Here is a 16,011-nt window from a genome sequence, read left to right on the forward strand (position 1 = left end):
CCATGCAGATCACGGGGAGAATGTGCAAACTCCACACAGACAGTGACCCGAGGCTGTCCCTGGCGCTGTGAGGTAGCATTGTTAACCATTGTGCCACCGTACCACCCATAAATTGTGATATTGTGATAAAAATGGCAATCTGGTTGTGAGAGAACCCTTGGGGATGAGTGACCATAATATGGTAGAATTCTTTGTCAAGGTGGATAGTGATGTAGTTGATACTGAGACCAGGGGTTCTAAATCTCAATAAAGCTAACTATGATGGTATGAGGTATGAATTGGCTATGATAGACTGGAAAACTTTACTGAAAGGAAAGACAGTGGACAGGCAATGGCAGGCTTTTAAAGAACAAATAGGTGAACTCCAGAAGTTGTTTATTCCTGTTTGGCACAAGAGTGATAAGGGAATTGTGGCCAAACCATGGCTTACAACGGAAAATGGAGATAGTATCAGATTCAAGGAAGAAGCATACAAATTGGCAAGAGAAAGCAATAGGCCTGAGGATTGGGAGCAGTTTAAAATTCAACAAAGGAGGACGAAGGGATTTATTAAGAAGGGAAAAATAGAGCTTGAAAGTAAGCTAGCAGGGAACATAAAAACTGACTGTAAAAGTTTCTATAGGTATGTAAAGAGAAAAAGATTGACAAAAATGAATGCAGGCCACTTACAGTCAGAAATGGGAGAATTTATGACGGGGAATAAAGAAATGGCTGAGGAATTTAATTTAATTCAACTTTACATAGTGGTCTGTTATGTGAGACCTTGTCAAAAGCCTTCTGAAAGTCCAAATAAACCACACCCACTAGTTCTCCTCGGTCAACTCTACTTGTTACATCCTCAAAGAATTCCAATAGATTTGTCAGGCATCATTTCCCTTTTGTAGATCCATGCTGAATTTGTCTGATTACACCACTGCCTTCCAAATGCTGAATCATGAAATCCTTGATAATGTACGAAATTTGTACATTATCAAATTACATTTGTATTTTGCTTCATTCTTCGCAAAGGAAGACATGAATAATGTACCAGAAGTTCACAGTAACTTCATTGCAGTGTTAATGTAAGCCTTACTAGTGACTAATGAATAAACTACTTTCGAAGTTCTGAGAGAAACAAGTTTTAGTGAGGAACTGAAGGAACTCAGCATTAGTAGAGAAATGGTTTTGGGGAAATTGATGGAATTGAAGGTGAATAAATCTCTAGGTCCTGATAATCTTCACCTAGAATATGTAAGGAAGTGGTCCTGGGAATAGTAGGTCCATTGGTGGTTATTTTCCAAAATTCTTTCGACTCTGGACTGTTTCCTACAGATTGGAGGGTGGCTAATGTAACCCCATTATTCAAAAAGAGAGGTAGAGAGAAAACTGGGAACTATAGACCAGTGAGCCTAACATCGGTACTGGGAAAATTGCTGGAGTCCATTATCAAGGATTTCGTAACTCAGCATTTGAAAGGCAGTGGTATAATCAGACAAAGTCAGCAAGGATTTACAGAAGGGAAATCATGCTTGACGAATCTATTGGAATTTTTTGAGGATGTAACTAGTAGTGTTGACCAAGGAGAACCAGTGGTTGTAGTTATTTCAGACTTTGAGAAGACTTTCGACAACGTCTCACATAACAGGCTACTATGTAAAGTTAAAGCATATGGGATTGCAGGTAATGTCTTGCGATGGATAGAAAGCTGATTATCAGGTGGAAGCAAAGAGTTGGCATAAATGGGTCTTTTTCTGATTGGCAGTCAGTGACTAGTGGGGTTCTGCAGGGATCAGTGCTAGGACCCCAACTGTTCACATTATATATTAATGATTTGGAAGAGGGAACTGAATATATTATCTCCAAAATTGCAGATAATGTAAAGTTGGGTGGGAGGGTGAGCTGTGAGGAAGATGCAGAGATGCTTTAGTGTGATTAGGACAGGCTGAGTGGGTGGGCATATGCATGGCAGATGCGGTTTAATGTGGATAAATGTGAGGTTATCCACTTTGGTAGCAATAATAGGAAGACAGATTATTACTTGAATGGGTGTAAATTGAGGTGTCCTTGTGCATCAGTCGCTGAAAGTAAGTGGGCAGGTACAACAGGCAATAAAAAAGGAATATACTATGTTGGCTTTCATAACGAGAAGATTTGAGTGTAGGAATAGGGATGTTTTACTGTAGTTGTATAAGGTGTTGGTGAGGCTACACCTCGAGTATTATGTACGGTTTTGGTGTCCTTATCTGAGGAAGGATGTCCTTGCTATAGAGGGAGTACAGTGAAGGTTTACCAGGCTGATTCCTGGGATGGCCGGTCTGTCATATGAGGAGAGACTAAATCAGTTAGGATTATATTCACTGGAGGTTAGAAGAGTGAGAGGGGATCTCATCGAAACTTATAAAATTCTAACAGGTTTAGACAGGGTAGATTCAGAAAGAATGTTCCCAATGGTGGGGGAGTTCAGAACTAGGGATCATAGTTTGAGGATAATGGATAAACCTTTTAGAACTGAGGTGAGGAGAAATTTCTTCACCCAGAGGGTGGTGAATGTGTGGAATTCACTACCACAGAATGTAGTTGAGGCCAAAACGTTGTCTGATTTCAAGAAGAAGTGAGATATAGGCTCAAGGGATATGGGGGGAAGGGGGGGGTTCAGGATATTGAACTTGATGATCAGCTACGATCAAAATGAATGGCGGAGCAGGCCCGAAGGGGCTGAATGGCCTACTCCTCCTTCTAGTTTCTATGTTTCTATATTGAGATAATATTCTGATCATATATTGTGATATATTGTGATGATATGATGGTGATATTGTGATAATATTGCAATGTTATTGTGATATATTGCGATGATATTGTGATAATATTGTGATATATTGTGATGCACAAGGCAGCACAACTGTATGGTACAAATTGGATGGATAACCGGTCTTCTTCTGTCCAGTATGTTCTAGCACCGGGACTTTCTGCTTCTAACCAGAGAGAACTAAACTTTCATCATAGCTACTGTCCAATTGTCAATCACAGTAAAGCAGTGTCTCCATTCTTTGTAACCGTATTCAGAACGATGCACCTTTTTACAAGTTGGCTTTATTTCTTAAGATCCCCCACCCAATGAGTCGAGACAGGTTTCTGGTAAAACACACATGAATAATATTCTTATCAATCTGTTAACCCACATCAAATAATAACCCTTCCTAAAAACATGGTGTGTGCCTCGTGGGATTCAGGCCTCCTTCCTGATAATCTGGGATTTAGAAGAAGTCAACTCATTTCAAACATTCTCTGTTCTCAAACAATTGTGAAAAGCAATCTGCTTTCATTAAAAAAACAGAGCTAAGAAGCCTCCGCTACCCACCAGGAGTCAGAAATATTGTTCTTTCAGTCCTCAGATGAAGGGCTTACCTTTGTGCCTTTTTCGCTGTAGACGTCTTCACTTCCGGATCCAATATCTCCTTTGGGGCCTGACAGGCCCTGGCCATCCTTTGCACCTCTTAGGCCAGAAGACCCTAGACACAAGCCCAATTCAGTAAATTAACATTCAAACTTGTACAAAGGTGAAAACATTAGCTCTCATGCCACAGTGATTTTTCTTGGTGAATTAGATTTTATTCCCAAATAATGAGTGTTGTGAGGGCCATGGGAGATCGTCAATAAATCTCTCCATAGGCTTCGTGGAGTCCAAGCTCCCCGATTGAGCAAGTGGAGGCTCTCCCAATAGAAAAAGAGCAGCGGGAGTTTAAAATCAGCTGTCTCTACTCGGGCCAGCAGCCCAAGGACTCCTGGGATTGACCTGTGCAGTGCAGCCGCAGTAGTGCCTTGTCTGTGCGGAGTCTGCACATTCTCCCCGTGTCTGTGTGTGTTTCCACTGGGTGCTCCAGTTTCCTCCCACATCTGAAAGACATCCTAGTTAGGTGCATTGGTCATGCTAAATTCTCCCTCAGTGTACCCGAGCAGGTGCTGGAGTGTGGCAACCAGGAGATTTTCACAGTAACTTCATTGCAGTGTAAGCCTACTTTTGACACTAATTAATAAACTTATTCACTTTGTAAATAAAAGGTGTTGGTGACGGAAAATTGGCCTCGGTGAGGTAATTACATTGGTGACAAGGAGTAAAACGAATTTCTTTCTTCCTCCAGATGACCTTCATTATCAAGAAAGTAATCCTCCTGCAAGTAAAATGTCACTTTTGGTAAACTTGAAGCCTATGCCAACTTGAAGCTGACTCAAGAACAGCTTCTTCCTGCTGCCATCAGACTTTTGAATGGACCTACCTCACATTAAGTTGATCTTTCTCTATACCCTAGCAATGACTGTAACACTACATTTTGCACTCTCTCCTTTTCTTCTCTATGAACGGTATGCTTTGTCTGTATAGCGCTCAAGAAACAATATTTTACACTGTATACTAATACATATGACAATAATAAATCAAATTTTAAAAAGTCAAATTCTGGGGTCATGAAAAGAGCTATATCATAGAAATCATAGAAACCCTACAGTGCAGAAGGAGGCCATTCGGCCCATCGAGTCTGCACCGACCACAATCCCACCCAGGCCCTACCCCCACATATTTACCCGCTAATCCCTCTAACCTACGCATTTTAGGATTCTAAGGGGCAATTTTTAACCTGGCCAATCAACCTAACCCGCACATCTTTGGACTGTGGGAGGAAACCGGAGCACCCGGAGGAAACCCACGCAGACACGAGGAGAATGTGCAAACTCCACACAGACAGTGACCCGAGCTGGGAATCGAACCCGGGACCCTGGAGCTGTGAAGCAGCAGTGCTAACCACTGCGCTACCGTGCCGCCCCTTGCTTATATAAATGCATAATATATATAAATTTCTACTGGGGTATTTCAGAATACAGTATATGATTAATTTGAGGCACTGACATATGGGTAAATACAAAATGCTTGGGAGGAACGGGGCAACTTAGCACGGCCAATCCACCTAACCTGCACACCTTTGAACTGTGGGAGGAACCAGAGCACCCGGTGGAAACCCACGCAGACACGGGAAGAACGTGCAGACTCTGCACAGACACCTAAGGCTGGAATTGAACCCGGGCCCCTGACACTGAGGGATGGCAATGCTTACTCGGTCCAACTCACTTGGAGCTGTCTCCTCCAATTCGATTGCCTTACACAGCTTGTGATTATTTATAAATTTGACCATTTGAGTCTCTGGGCCTGATATTTCTTCAGGAAAGTGATGTTGGGATGCTTTCCGGATCCAGCTCCAGGGCGAGCAGCACCACCCTCACACTGCCATGAGCCACAAGCAGAAACAAGTGAGCAGGCTGCCTCCACCTTATCTGAGGCCACATGGGGGTCACAGTGTCCGAGAGAGGAGCCCACCATGTCACGCTGAACATTGTCAATTTGTGGGTGAGGAAAGTGAAAATTTGCTTTTCCTCCCATGATGGGAGAATAAAAATACGGCAGAATTTTATTCACAAATATCAGATATAAACATCAATGCCAGGTTTTATCATAGACCACAAAATGCAATGTCTGTCCAATGTGTCCAAACTAATCTCACAGTTTGCGGTTTACCACATCAATGCAAACTTGGGGCAAATACAAACAATACATACAGTTTAGGAATAGGCCTTTCGGCCCCCTCAAGCCTGCTCTGCCATTTGATAAGATCTTCACAGGTATGATTGTGGCCTCAACTCCACTTTCCTGTCTACCTCCTTAATTCATTTGTCAATCAAGAATTGAAACTACTAACACAAATTCACCCGTTCAGACTGAAGGGGTCCTGCCGGAGCAGGGGGTCTTATACCCTGCCACCGGAGGCGGGACCCCACTGGAGTGTGCCATGATAACACTTAGGACAGGTAAACACCCTATCCCAACAACATAGTACAACCCCCATAACAACAACACCCTAGCCCAACAGTAACACAATAACAACCTCAGTGGTGAACCAACGGCCGGCCCTGATGAGGCGATGGTGTAGGGGATCCTGGAACGTTTGGTGGTGGTGGTGGTGGTGATGATGGTGGCGCCGATCTCCGAGTCTCAGGCAAGCTGTACATGGGAGTAAAAGTGTTATGCACTGGTCCCGGTGCTGACCGCGCCACGTCTGGGGAAGTAATGAGGAGTAGTGGATCTGTGACTGGGGGAATAGGAGCGACAGGAGTTGCTACGTCCCCTGCGGGCGCCAGGTCTCTAATGGAGACAGTGTCCTCTCGCCCGTCAGGATATGCCACATAGGCATACTGAGGGTTGGCGTGGAGGAGTTGGACCGGTTCGACCAAGGGGTCGGACTTGCGAGCCCTCACATGGCGCCGCAGAAGGACGGGTCCTGGGTACGTCAACCAGGCTGGCAATGAGGTCCCCGAGGACGACTTCCGAGGGAATGAGAACATCCTCTCGTGGGGAGTAGCATTGGTTGCCGTACACAGGAGGGAGCGGATAGAATGGAGCGCAGTTGGAAGGACCTCCTGCCACCGGGAGACTGGAAGGCCCTTGGATTTCAGTGCCAGTAGGACAGCCTTCCAGACTGTAGCATTCTCCCTTTCCACCTGTCCGTTACCCCTAGGGTTGTAGCTCGTGGTTCTACTAGAGGCAATCCCGAATGAGAGCAGGAATTGCCTCAAGTCGTTGCTCATGAACGACGAGCCCCTGTCGCTATGAATATAGCAGGGGTACCCGAACAGGGTAAAAAGCTCACTGAATGCCTTGATGACGGTGGCAGTCGACGTGTCCGCACAGGGGAAAACAAACGGAAACCGGGAAAATTCGTCTATTATGTTAAGAAAATAGACATTCCGATCCGTTGAGGGAAGGGGGCCCTTAAAATCTACACTCAGCCTCTCAAAAGGGCGAGTGGCCTTGACCAAATGTGCCCGGTCTGGTCGATAAAAGTGTGGTTTGCATTCTGCGCAAATCCGACAACTTCTAGTAACTGACCTGACCTCCTCCACCGAGTAGGGTAGGTTGCGGGCTTTTATGAAGTGGTAGAGTCTGGTGACTCCAGGATGACACAGATCATTGTGGAGAGCCTTCAAGCGGTCCTCCTGCATGATGGCGCATGTTCCGCGCGAGAGGGCATCCGAGGGCTCATTGAGCTTCCCTGGACGATACATAATATCGTAATTATAGGTGGAGAGCTCAATTCTCCACCGCAAGATCTTATCGTTCTTGATCTTGCCCCTCTGCGTGTTACTGAACATAAACGCCACGGATCGTTGATCCGTGATCAGGGTGAACCGCTTACCTGCCAGGTAATGGCGCCAGTGTCTGACTGCCTCCACAATGGCCTGAGCCTCCTTTTCCACCGCTGAGTGCCGAATCTCTGGGCCTTGAAGGGTGCGGGAAAAAAACGCGACGGGCCTGCCTGCCTGGTTTAGTGTGGCGGCTAGGGCGAAGTCCGATGCATCACTCTCCACCTGGAAAGGGATGGATTCATCCACCGCGTGCATCGTGGCTTTCGAGATGTCGCTTTTCAAAACCTTGAAGGCCAATTGGGCCTCCGGCGTAAGTGGGAAGGTCGTGGACTTAATGAGCGGACGAGCTTTGTCCGCGTAGTTGGGGACCCACTGTGCATAATACGAAAAGAACCCGAGGCATCTCCTCAGTGCTTTCGTGCTAGCGGGCAAGGGAAGTTCAGTGAGTGGGCGCATACGGTCTGGATCAGGGCCAATGACCCCGTTTTCCACCACGTATCCGAGGATGGCTAACCTATGCGTACGGAATACGTACTTCTCCCTGTTATAGGTCAGATTCAGGCGAGCTGCAGTGCGTAGAAAGTGTTGGAGATTCGTGTCGTGGTCCTGCTGGTCATGGCCGCAGATGGTGACGTTATCCAGGTACGGGAAGGTAGCCCGCAACCCGTTCTGGTCCACCATTCGGTCCATAGCACGCTGGAAGACCGAGACCCCATTGGTGACACCAAATGGAACCCTGAGGAATTGGTATAGACGACCATCCGCCTCAAAAGCCGTATATTGTCGGTCCTCTGGGCGGATGGGGAGTTGATGGTAGGCGGACTTAAGGTCTATGGTAGAAAACACTCGGTACTGCGCAATCTGATTGACCATATCAGAAATGCGCGGGAGAGGATACGCATCCAGCTGCGTGTATCTATTAATGGTCTGACTATAGTCGATGACCATCCGAGGTTTGTTCCCGCTTTTGACTACCACGACCTGCGCTCTCCACGGACTAGCACTGGCCTGTATGATCCCTTCCTTGAGGAGCCGCTGAACCTCAGATCTAATAAAGATCCGGTCCTCAGCGCTGTAACGCCTACTTTTAGTAGCGATGGGCTTGCAGCCAGGTACCAGATTTTTAAAAAGGGATGGTGTCGTGATCTTCAGGGTGGATAGATTGCACGCGGGGCGCTTTGGGCAATTTGGAGGCTGCGGCTGGTTCCCTACTGCCAGTGAAGGGAGTGGCCCACCGTACTGTAGGATCACACTCCTCATGTGGGCCATAAAGTTTAGTCCGAGGAGAATTGGCGCGCAAAGGTGAGGTAGCACAAGGAGCCTGTATTGCTCGTAGACTGTGCCCTGTACCTCAAGAGTTACCATACATTGTCCTTGGATCGGTACAGACCGGGACTGTGATGCCATGGAAATTGTCTGTTTGGCAGGGAGAACCCGGAGTCCACACCTTTTAGCAGTTTCAGGGTGTATGAAACTTTCGGTGCTCCCACTGTCAAACAGACAATTCACAGTTCTGCCACTAACCTTTACCTCCATCATGGAATGTTCCAGTCTGTAATGCCTGGTCTGATCCAGAGAGATCGACGCCACCGTTGGCCCCTGGGCGTCACTGCATGCTGCCGATGTGGATGCTGAGGACCCCTGCTGGTCGCTGCTGCATGCTGCCGATGTGGATGCTGAGGACCCCTGCTGGTCGCTCCTAGTCGTCGTGGACCATGATGGCCGCCCCCATGAATCGCATGTGGCCGAGGGCTCCAAGCGCAGCGACTCCTGGTGGTCTTCCTCCTCCTCTGTCTGCCACGATGGCGCCGTCCTGAGATCGCACGTGGTCGGACCTCGTGGGTACTGCAGCGCCGAAAGAGATGGTCTCCGTTCTGGAGGGTTACAAGCTGCACTGCCGTTTTTAGGTTTGGACCTGCAGACTTTGCCGTAGTGGCCTTTTTTACCGCACTGGCTGCAGATTGCCGTTCTTGCCGGACACTGTTGCCGTGGATGCTTGGCCCCACCGCAAAAATAGCATCGCTGGCCACCTGGAGCTGCCGCCGTCGTCGAATCGATCTGGGAGCGCGGGTTCGCGGGGCGAGGAGGGAGCAGAGCTTGCTCCAACCACGTTGACTGCACGTGGTCCTCGGGGTACAGCGCCAAGCTCTTCGACGCCGCCTCCAACCTCACGGCCATCCCCATTGCCTGGGTCAAGTTGAGTTTCCCCTTTTCTAATAATTTAAGTCTGATGTACGAGGACCCTACCCCTGCTACGAACGCGTCTCGGGCGAGGTCTTGCATGTACTGCTCGGCGGAGACATCCTTACAGTCACAACCCCTGGCAAGCTGCAGGAGTTCATTGGCGTAGTCTTCTATGGTCTCGCCCGACTGCCGACGTCGTGTAGCGAGGAGATAACGAGCGTGAATCTCGTTGGGTGGCGTAATGTACCTATTCTTTAGGAGCTCGACGGCACCCTGGTAAGTGGAAGCTGCACGAATGGCTAGGTAAATCGTGTCGCTTACCCTTGCGTGGAGGACCTGGAGTCTATCACTGTCTGTAGTGATAGCTACCGAGGCTGCCAGGTAGTCCTCGAAGCACTTCCACCAATGTTCGAACGTGTTAGCTGCACCGACCGCACGTGGGTCCAGTGTCAGACGATCCGGTTTTAGGATCTGTTCCATATTCTCAGTTAATGTATTAAATTGATGCACCTCAATGAGCACCCGGAAACAAGGCTTTAGAACTGAAGGCTTTAATACATTAACAATGAAACTACTAACACAAATTCACCCGTTCAGACTGAAGGGGTCCTGCCGGAGCAGGGGGTCTTATACCCTGCCACCGGAGGCGGGACCCCACTGGAGTGTGCCATGATAACACTTAGGACAGGTAAACACCCTATCCCAACAACATAGTACAACCCCCATAACAACAACACCCTAGCCCAACAGTAACACAATAACAACCTCAGTGGTGAACCAACGATGGTTCACCACAAGAATCTACCTAACCCTGCCTTAAAGACGCAAATTGCCAGCTTTAAAACACAAACCTGAACCCCTACGAACATCAAGTAACTTGAAACATAAAAACTAATGGAGTGACTTCCACTTGGAATCTATCCTCACAGCACTTTCTGGGGCGGCAGGGTAGCACAGTGGTTAGCACTGCTGCCTCACAGTGTCAAGGACCTGGGTTCAATTCCTGGCTTGGGTCACTGTCTGCATGTTCTCTGCGTGGGTTTCCTCCGGGTGCTCCAGTTTCCTCCCACAGTCTGAAAGACCTGCTGGTTAGGTGCATTGGCCATGCTAAATTCCCCCTCAGTGTACCCAAACAGGTGCTGGAGTGTGGCAACTAGGGGATTTTCACAGTAACTTCATTGCAGTGTTAATGTAAGGCTACTTGTGATGCCAATAAATAAAAACTTGTGCAGAGGCGTTCGGAATCTAGTTGTTAAATATTGTTTAAAGGGTGCAATGCTTCAATGCACCACCAGAGGGAGGGTTATACGGTCAGTGAAATGCCAGAAGCATTTTTCTCCACTTTTTTGTCAGTTCATAACCACCAAATCTGCCCTGCGCCAGAACAAATGGGAAACATTTAAAACAAAACCTTTCAAAATATTCCTTGATATATTGAAAAGTTGTTACCAGGTACTGCCTGATTAATACAGCTGGATTTATCACAAAAACTGAGCATGTTTTAATCACAGGTTCAGAACATAGAACAGTACAGCACAGAACAGGCCCTTCGGCCCACGATGTTGTGCTGAGCTTTATCTGAAACCAAGATCAAGCTATCCCACTCCCTATCATCCTGGTGTGCTCCATGTGCCTATCCAATAACCGCTTAAATGTTCCTAAAGTGTCTGACTCCACTATCACTGCAGGCAGTCCATTCCACACCCCAACCACTCTCTGCGTAAAGAACCTATCTCTGATATCCTTCCTATATCTCCCACCATGAACCCTATAGTTATGCCCCCTTGTAATAGCTCCATCCACCCGAGGAAATAGTCTTTGAACGTTCACTCTATCTATCCCCTTCATCATTTTATAAACCTCTATGAAGTCTTCCCTCAGCCTCCTCCACTCCAGAGTGAACAGCCCTAGCTCCCTCAACCTTTCCTCATAAGACCTACCCTCCAAACCAGGCAGCATCCTGGTAAATCTCCTCTGCACTCTTTCCAGCGCTTCCACATCCTTCTTATAGTGAGGTGACCAGAACTGCACACAATATTCCAAATGTGGTCTCACCAAGGTCCTGTACAGTTGCAGCATAACCCCATGGCTCTTAAACTCCAACCCCCTGTTAATAAAAGCTAACACACTATAGGCCTTCTTCACAGCTCTATCCACTTGAGTGGCAACCTTTAGAGATCTGTGGATATGGACCCCAAGATCTCTCTGTTCCTCCACAGTCTTCAGAACCCTACCTTTGACCCTGTAATCCACATTTAAATTAGTCCTACCAAAATGAATCACCTCACATTTATCAGGGTTAAACTCCATTTGCCATTTTTCAGCCCAGCTTTGCATCCGATCTATGTCTCTTTGCAGCCTACAACAGCCCTCCACCTCATCCACTACTCCACCAATCTTGGTGTCATCAGCAAATTTACTGATCCACCCTTCAGCCCCCTCCTCTAAGTCATTAATAAAAATCACAAAGAGCAGAGGACCAAGCACTGATCCCTGTGGCACTCCGCTAGCAACCTGCCTCCAATCCGAAAATTTTCCATCCACCACCACCCTCTGTCTTCGATCAGACAGCCAGTTACCTATCCAATCGGCCAACTTTCCCTCTATCCCACACCTCCTCACTTTCATCATAAGCCAACCATGGGGGACCTTATCAAACGCCTTACTAAAATCCATGTATATGACATCAACTGCCCTACCTTCATCAACACACTTAGTTACCTCCTCCAAAAATTCAATCAAATTTGTGAGGCACGACTTGCCCTTCACGAATCCATGCTGACTATCCCGGATTAATCCGCATCTTTCTAAATGGTCGTAAATCCCATCCCTAAGGAACTTTTCCATCAATTTACCAACCACCGAAGTAAGACTAACCGGTCTATAATTACCAGGGTCATTTCTATTCCCTTTCTTAAACAGAGGAACAACATTCGCCATTCTCCAGTCCTCTGGCACCATCCCCGTGGACAGCGAGGACCCAAAGATCAAAGCCAAAGGCTCTGCAATCTCATCCCTTGCCTCCCAAAGAATCCTAGGATATATTTCATCAGGCCCAGGGGACTTATCGACCTTCAGTTTATTCAAAACTGCCAGGACATCCTCCCTCCGAACATCTATTTCCTCCAGCCTATTAGCCTGTAACACCTTCTCTTCCTCAAAAACATGGTCCCTCTCTTTGGTGAACACTGAAGAAAAGTATTCATTCATCATCTCGCCTATCTCTACTGACTCCATGCACATGTTCCCACTACTGTCCTTGACCGGCCCTAACCTCACCCTGGTCATTCTTTTATTCCTCACATAAGAGTAAAAAGCCTTGGGGTTTTCCTTGATCCGACCCGCCAAGGACTTCTCATGTCCCCTCCTAGCTCTCATAGGCCCCTTTTTCAGCTCGTTCCTTGCTAACTTGTAACCCTCAATTCAGCCATCTGAACCTTGTTTCCTCATCCCTACATAAGTTTCCCTCTTCCTTTTCACAAGACATTCCATCTCTTTCGTGAACCATGGTTCCCTCACTCGGCCATTTCCTCCCTGCCTGACAGGGACATACCTATCAAGGACACCCAGTATTTGTTCCTTGGAAAAGTTCCACTTTTCATTTGTGCCTTTCCCTGACAGTTTCTGTTCCCAACTTATGCCCCCTAATTCTTGCCTAATCGCATCATAATTACCTCTCCCCCAATTGTAAACCTTGCCCTGCCGTACGGCCCTATCCCTCTCCATTGCAATAACAAAAGACACCGAATTGTGGTCACTATCTCCAAAGTGCTCTCCCACAACCAAATCTAACACTTGGCCCGGTTCATTTCCCAGTACCAAATCCAATGTGGCCTCACCACAATCCAACATTCTGGAGTAATCTGATTTTAAATGACTGAAAATGACTTTTAAAAACCATTTACACGTTACACTGGGATAGTGTCGGACAATCAAAAAGAAAATTCCAACTGTTTACTCAAACGTTCCTGTCAGTCTCCTTGCCTCTCAGCTTAATTCTGAAGAACTGCAGATAGCAAATCCTGTGAGGATGGGGGGGGGGTGAGGGACAACTTAGTCTGTGGAGCCATTTTCTAGTGTGCTGCTTTTTAACTGAATGCAAACCATCGCAGGAACCTGCGCTGAGTGGCAATGTCATTTGTGCTGGAAATTCCACATTTGTTCAACTGGTTAAGCCGATTTTGACTGAATTGCACCAAAATAAAACATCAGTGCAACCACTTCCCATCCATCAAGTATGAAGAGCTCTGCTTCCAGCTGGGCAGTCAGGAATGCTGGGGAAGATCCCATTGTTCGGGTTTCCAGCAGTGTCTTACAACTGCAATAGAGAATGTTAGGAATTCAGAAACTCAGCTAATGTTCTGGGGACCCAGGTTCGAATCCCGTCATGGCAAATGGTGGAATTTGAATTCAATAAAAAATATCTGGAATTAAGAATCTCCTGATGATCATTAAATCATTGTTGATTGTCGGAAAAACCCACCTGGTTCACTAATGTCCTTTAGGGAAGGAAATCTGCCGATCTTACCTGGTCTGGCCCGCATGTGATTCCAGAGCCACAGCAATGTGGTTGACTCCCAACTGCCCTCAGGCAACTAGGGATGGGCAATGAATGCTAGCCCAACCAGCGATGCCCATGTCCCACAAATGGTGTGAGAACTCTGCTGTTGGTGATTTGCTAGGTAGTAACTAGAGTTTCTTTCTCTCTCTCTCTCCCTGGTGTTTTGGGAAGCTTGTCTGACTTCAAGCTTTCTGTGTGTATCAAGAGAACTGCAGCATCCAACTAAAGGACAAAGCTCCAGCATCACAAGAGCATTTGTATTTTCTGTGCTAAATCTGTGGCAAGGGTTCTGTTTAAGGAGGTTTGTTTGGTTTGAACATTTCATGTGTCTGTCAAGGGTTAGACAATATTATGGGGTTTTTCGTCCTGGTTTGTAATTGGCAAAAGTTATTGTTAATTTTCTTTCTATACGTGTTAACTGTATTCTTAAATAAACTTTGTTTGATAAAAGCTCCTTAGTGGGTCATTTGATTCATACCCGAAGTGAAGCATCTCATGCTCACCCTAACCAAATTCAAATTGCAAAACTTATGATCCAGACGGACTTCTTAAACACTTTGGAGTTTCTGACCTGAATTACAACAACTATCATACCTGTTATTGCCTTTACTCCAGTGTCTACTTGCCCTTCTGGGAGTGGCATCTCCCCAGAAGTGCCTGATACAGTCATATCCTGTTGTCCCGAGGAATCCTCAATCCCCTCGGTGACAGAAACTTCAGTTGGTGGCTCTTTGACTGGCTCACTGTGTAAATGCTCATCGATGACCTAAAAGTGCCAAAAGGACATCAGAGTCAACAATCTACATCAATATCTCCATCTTTATCTCTTTCTCAGGTCTAGTAGACACATGAGGCAGACAAAGCATGCACTTGTCTGGTTCCATGTCCAGTTTTTCCTGGAATCTCTACTTGAGATTGACACGGCTTGAGGATTTCCATTAAAGATTGACCAGGGGATAGGTTTTCTGAGATAAATCGTCATCTAATTCTGATGGTACTTATTGTCAGGATGTCATAACGGATGGGAGGGCGGCTGATGGTGACAGGAGCAACTTCTGGGCCATTGTCCCATCCTAGTGATGGTATCAGCACTTACTCAGTGCTGTACTGCTGAAAATTATGGGCAGGATTTTACAGGTCTCCAGGAGGCAGGGCAGTAACATTGCGGGGAACCTTACTGCATGCGCTCCACATGTGGTACTACATTGGGACACCCTTTAAAAAAGCAACCCGCTGACCTGGAGGGCTCACAGCATGATATCATGGGACCCACTTCTTCATTTTCTTTCAGTTATGTGCCAAACGATACGATGGGAAAAGCTGCCTTTGAACTGACAGCTTCCTCACCATTTTACCCAGCTGCTGAGCCACTCTGCCCAATTACAATTCTAAAGGGGGTCCAAGAGCAGAGGCACCTGGGTATTTTTGCCTATAAATCAGTGAAGATGGCAGAACAGGTTGAGAGAGTAGTTAATAAAGCGTAGATTATCCTGGACTTTGTAAATAGGGGCATAGAATACATGGAAGTTATATTAAAACTGTATTGATTGGCAGCACGATGGCACAGTGGTTAACACTGCTGCCTCACAGTGTCAGGGATCCGGGTTCAATTCCAGCCTCGGGTCACTGTCTGTGTGGAGTTTTCACATTCTCCTCATGTCTGCGTGGGTTTTCTCCGGGTGCTCTGGTTTCCTCCCACACTCCAAAGATGTGCAGGTTAGGTTGATTGGCCATGTTAAATTGACCCTAGTTTCAGGGGGGTTAGCAGGGTAAATGTGTGGGGCTATGGGAATTGGACATGTGTGGGATGGGATTGTGGTCGGTGCAGACTCGATGGGCCGAATGGCCTCATTCTGTACTGTAGGGATTCTATGATTCTATATAAAGGCAGGGTGCTGAAAAGACTCCAAGAGAATGGTTCCAGGAGTGAGGAACTTCAGTTAAATAAATAGATAGGAGAAGTTGGGACTGTTTTCTTTGGAGAAGAGAAAGTTGAGAGGAGATTTGGTCAAGGTTTTCAAAACCACGGGTTTCTGGACAGAGTAGATTGGGAAAAACCGTTCCAACTCAGGAAGGGATCAAGAACCAGGGCACACATT

At 46.7% G+C, this 16,011-nt stretch overlaps 1 protein-coding gene across 3 annotated transcripts in view; it reads right to left on the reverse strand.

The window, feature by feature from the left end:
- LOC144495862 (collagen alpha-1(XV) chain-like) overlaps positions 1 to 16,011 on the reverse strand; it is a 306,988-nt gene that overhangs the window by 135,996 nt on the left and 154,981 nt on the right. For all 3 annotated transcript variants that reach the window (XM_078216523.1, XM_078216521.1, XM_078216522.1), the window contains 2 exons: positions 14,507 to 14,678; positions 3,385 to 3,488 (listed from right to left, as the gene is read on the reverse strand). In XM_078216523.1, coding sequence (XP_078072649.1) covers positions 3,385 to 3,488; positions 14,507 to 14,678 — 276 coding nt within the window. The remainder of the gene's footprint in view (positions 1 to 3,384; positions 3,489 to 14,506; positions 14,679 to 16,011) is intronic.

The sequence above is a fragment of the Mustelus asterias genome, chromosome 7 (genome assembly GCF_964213995.1).
Source record: "Mustelus asterias chromosome 7, sMusAst1.hap1.1, whole genome shotgun sequence".
Lineage (NCBI taxonomy): Eukaryota > Metazoa > Chordata > Chondrichthyes > Carcharhiniformes > Triakidae > Mustelus > Mustelus asterias.